Source organism: Festucalex cinctus, chromosome 8 (assembly GCF_051991245.1).
Source record: "Festucalex cinctus isolate MCC-2025b chromosome 8, RoL_Fcin_1.0, whole genome shotgun sequence".
Lineage (NCBI taxonomy): Eukaryota > Metazoa > Chordata > Actinopteri > Syngnathiformes > Syngnathidae > Festucalex > Festucalex cinctus.
The window spans coordinates 30,455,641-30,458,859 of NC_135418.1; the positions used below are offsets into that span (position 1 = coordinate 30,455,641).

The 3,219-nt window shown below is 39.5% G+C and overlaps 1 protein-coding gene and 1 long non-coding RNA gene across 2 annotated transcripts; one reads left to right on the plus strand and one right to left on the minus strand.

Moving 5' to 3' along the window:
• On the minus strand, positions 1-1,711 carry lsm3 (LSM3 homolog, U6 small nuclear RNA and mRNA degradation associated). The gene is made up of 4 exons (XM_077530008.1): positions 1,608-1,711; positions 624-734; positions 408-503; positions 1-130 (listed from the first exon to the last, which is right to left on the minus strand). The coding sequence occupies exons 1-4, from the start codon at positions 1,626-1,628 to the stop codon at positions 50-52; spliced, it is 309 nt and encodes a 102-aa protein (XP_077386134.1). The 5' UTR covers positions 1,629-1,711; the 3' UTR covers positions 1-49.
• Positions 1,712-2,106: 395 nt separating this feature from the next.
• Positions 2,107-3,219, plus strand: LOC144023768 (uncharacterized). Its single transcript, XR_013284603.1, has 2 exons — positions 2,107-2,195; positions 3,117-3,219. It is a non-coding gene; the product is annotated as an uncharacterized LOC144023768 (long non-coding RNA).

A 3,219-nucleotide genomic window follows, 5' to 3' on the forward strand; every position in this document is an offset into this window, starting at 1 on the left:
AAAAAAAAAAAAAAAAAAAAAAAGTTGTTCTGTTAAAGGCCACCTGTGCTCAGCCTACACGCAGGGGCGGTGCTACGAGGACGACGCCGTCGCCTCTGACGAAAAGCATGGGAATGTTCCTCTTGGTCGACTGTCAAAAACAACAACAAATGCATCGGATCGCTTTATAAATGCACTTTCAACCACTATAATAATAAATGTACAATTAGGACGACAAAAAAAAATAATAAAAAAAAATACTGGAGCTCATGCCTACTAACCTTCCTACCTACAGTACAAGCATGCAAAACTACTTTACTGTACTTGCTACTCACTTATCAAACAACCTTCCTAACTAGTTAAATAAATCTAGCTATCCATTCATACATATTTCCCAGTGATATTAACAGTATGATTGATGTGTAGACCTTGTAGAGTTCTTCATACGTCTCTTCGTCAATCTCCACCGTGGTCACCGTCTCCTCCACATCTCCCAGAATCATGTTCAGGTGCTGATCGTATGCCTGATTGTGCATACAGCAAAATAACACAATCCACAAACAAGTCGATGTTTGTGTGCATGTTTGGCGAGTGTATACATTTCTGTATCTACGGGCGCATTATTTTGGATTTGTGTTTTTTACATGCAGCCGTCCGCGCAGCTCTCGGTCGTTCCTCATCTTGACGTAGATCCTCTCGTCCAGACTGAGTCGGATCAGGTCAAGAGGCTCTTCTACTGTGTTTGTGCTCGGTTGCTAAATAGCAGAAAGGATAATACATTATGAATATCATTATCATCAATAGTACATCATGGTGCTGGGCTGACAGAGATGTGATACATACTGCCAGGGACACACTTAAATTTTGATCGTTGTTGCACTTGCTTTAAAGCATATGTTACTACTTTGTTTTTTATTGTTGCTGCTATTATAATTTCTTAAATATTCATTTGAAATAATATATATCTGTATGTATTATTCTTACATGCTCAAACTGAAGTCAACTCGGGTCATTTTCTATTTTCTTATTTTAAACGTCCTTAAATATTTGAACAAAAGCTAAGTACTGCTAATGTTATTAAACTTGTGGCATGCTCGAAATAAAGTTAACTGACGTTGTATGACTAATGTTACACTTTTTCTTTTTTCTTTTTTTTTACATGTTCCAAATAAAGCTAACTTTACATCTTATGTAATTGCTCAAAATAAATTGACTTGCAAGTCGACTGTTGGGCACCTTTTGCTTAAATGTTTGCAAAATGTACTAATTTCGGTTTGTTAGATGAATTATAAAAAAACAACAAATGAGTCGGATTTTTCTTGCCTAATAGACTATTAGTTAAGTTAAAACGACAAACTTATTTCATTGCCACCACGTTGCTGAAAATTGTGAAAGAAATAGATTCAAAATGTCATTCTTGTGGCCGCAGTTTGACATGTTAACGTCAAGCTAACGCGGCTAAGTTAGCATGTTCGCTGGGCCGCCGCCGGATTAAACTTGCACAAAACGAACACGTAAACAGCACAAAGACGCGCAAACGAAGCAACGGTAGTGGCGTTTAGAAGCCCTGCTTGTGGCGAGGCTTCGTGAAGGCACAAAACAAGAATAACGCCAATGAACCCACAAACCTGCTCCACTTCGTCCGCCATGATTTTTGAGTCGTGGTACGTCAGTGTGACGTCACCAAGGTTGCCAGCACTCTCGATCAAATCACGCGCAAAATAAATTGCCCAAAAACTTTATGGGGGGGAATAAAAATAACGCACATTTAAACCAAGTTAAATAATGTTGTTGTTTTTTTTGTGTGGAGTAAATCAAAATACGGGCAATGTATTTTTGTTTAACTTAAGTGTCTGAAGTACGCACACTTTGTACTTAAAGTGTGTTATTTTCATTTTCATTTCTTGTCTCTTTGAATGCAAAATGATTTTGTTCAGTTTCGTTCTGATCGGGGCATACCGGTAATATCCGTCAACATAGGCTTTTGAAATCCTTTGCAGCTCTTGTAAGGGAAGAAAATGTACTGAACTTGTTTTTGTTTTCCTTATAAAAAGTTTTAAAAAAAAAGAAAGAAAAAAAAGGCACAGAACCTAATCGGCAACAATGCGCATGCGTATCCGCCAATCTGGCAACCCGCTTCCTTTTCTTTTTTCTTTGTTCTTGTGGAGTCTCGAGCATTCTACGTCCATGACGACTTTCGTTGGCTCTCCCTGCCGGTAAGTCGCTTCCCAAATCCAATGTGATGATTTTTCTGCCTTCTGGGATCACTTGATGATTTGTTTCATGAACGTTGAGGGCGTTGTGCCACGGTCACAGAAAAGGGACGAGCATGAGCTTTCATTTAAATGTCATGTCATCAATATTCCAAGCCACGCGTTTTATTTTGTAAGACGGGCATAGTGATCGATACATCGAGCGTTAGGAGTGATCGATTGTGTGACAGTGTTGCTTCGAAAACAACTTGAAGCAGACAGATGAGTCCAAGTGGAGAGCACGTGGCATGCTGCTGACTTCATTTCGTGCAGTGTGCGCCTGCGCGGCGTTGGGAGGGAGATTTAAAGATATTACGTAGCCAAAATAAACTCATGTCATTCAGGATTGTTACTATAAATCAGCTTAAAACTCGATTAAATTGTAATGTCATTTTGAATCCTTCCCCCAAAAAATCCACCCAGTGGAAATAAGTCTACACACCCCTTGTTCAAATGCAGAGTTTTGTGAAGTACAAACCAAAATGAAGAGTTTTATTTCCATTAATGTGTGCTGGCATTCCAACAGGGACGTGTAGAATTTCAGATTTTCTTGTTACGAGAGCCTCCCCTCCAGTCCGGTCCGGTTTGCCATACTGGTTCTGGTTCTGGTTCAATGGTGCAGGAGGCAGAGCAGACTAGCAGTGGTGTTACCCATTCCACACTCAGCCCACCCACATTGGCTTTGTGCTGGAAGAGAACCCTGCCACAAAACAAAAAAAACGAGCAGAAAAGCCATCAAAGCTGTCAAGAAGTTAACCTGATAAAAAAAATCAATAAAATAAGTGGGAAAAAAGTTAAACAGTTTTGTTTAGCGAAGGTCAAAAATCATAAATGATGATAAAACATGCATGCTCATGGTAATAATGTCTGTGTCACACTTTGCAGGAGCTGTCATAGCTGACCTTGGCCACAGGATGGCGCCACAGCAGCAGAAAACCCGAGTCCATGTTTTCATGTTTTTGTAAATAATAAAGCTCTTCATTCGAAA

Excerpts from the sequence above, each read along its gene's own strand:
- lsm3 (XM_077530008.1), bottom strand. The coding sequence starts at position 1,628 with ATGGCGGACGAAGTGGAGCAG. Across the intron at positions 735-1,607 it reads TGGCGGACGAAGTGGAGCAG|CAACCGAGCACAAACACAGT; the intron begins GTTTGTGGGTTC and ends TCTGCTATTTAG. Across the intron at positions 504-623 it reads AGCTGCGCGGACGGCTGCAT|GCATACGATCAGCACCTGAA; the intron begins GTAAAAAACACA and ends ATGCACAATCAG.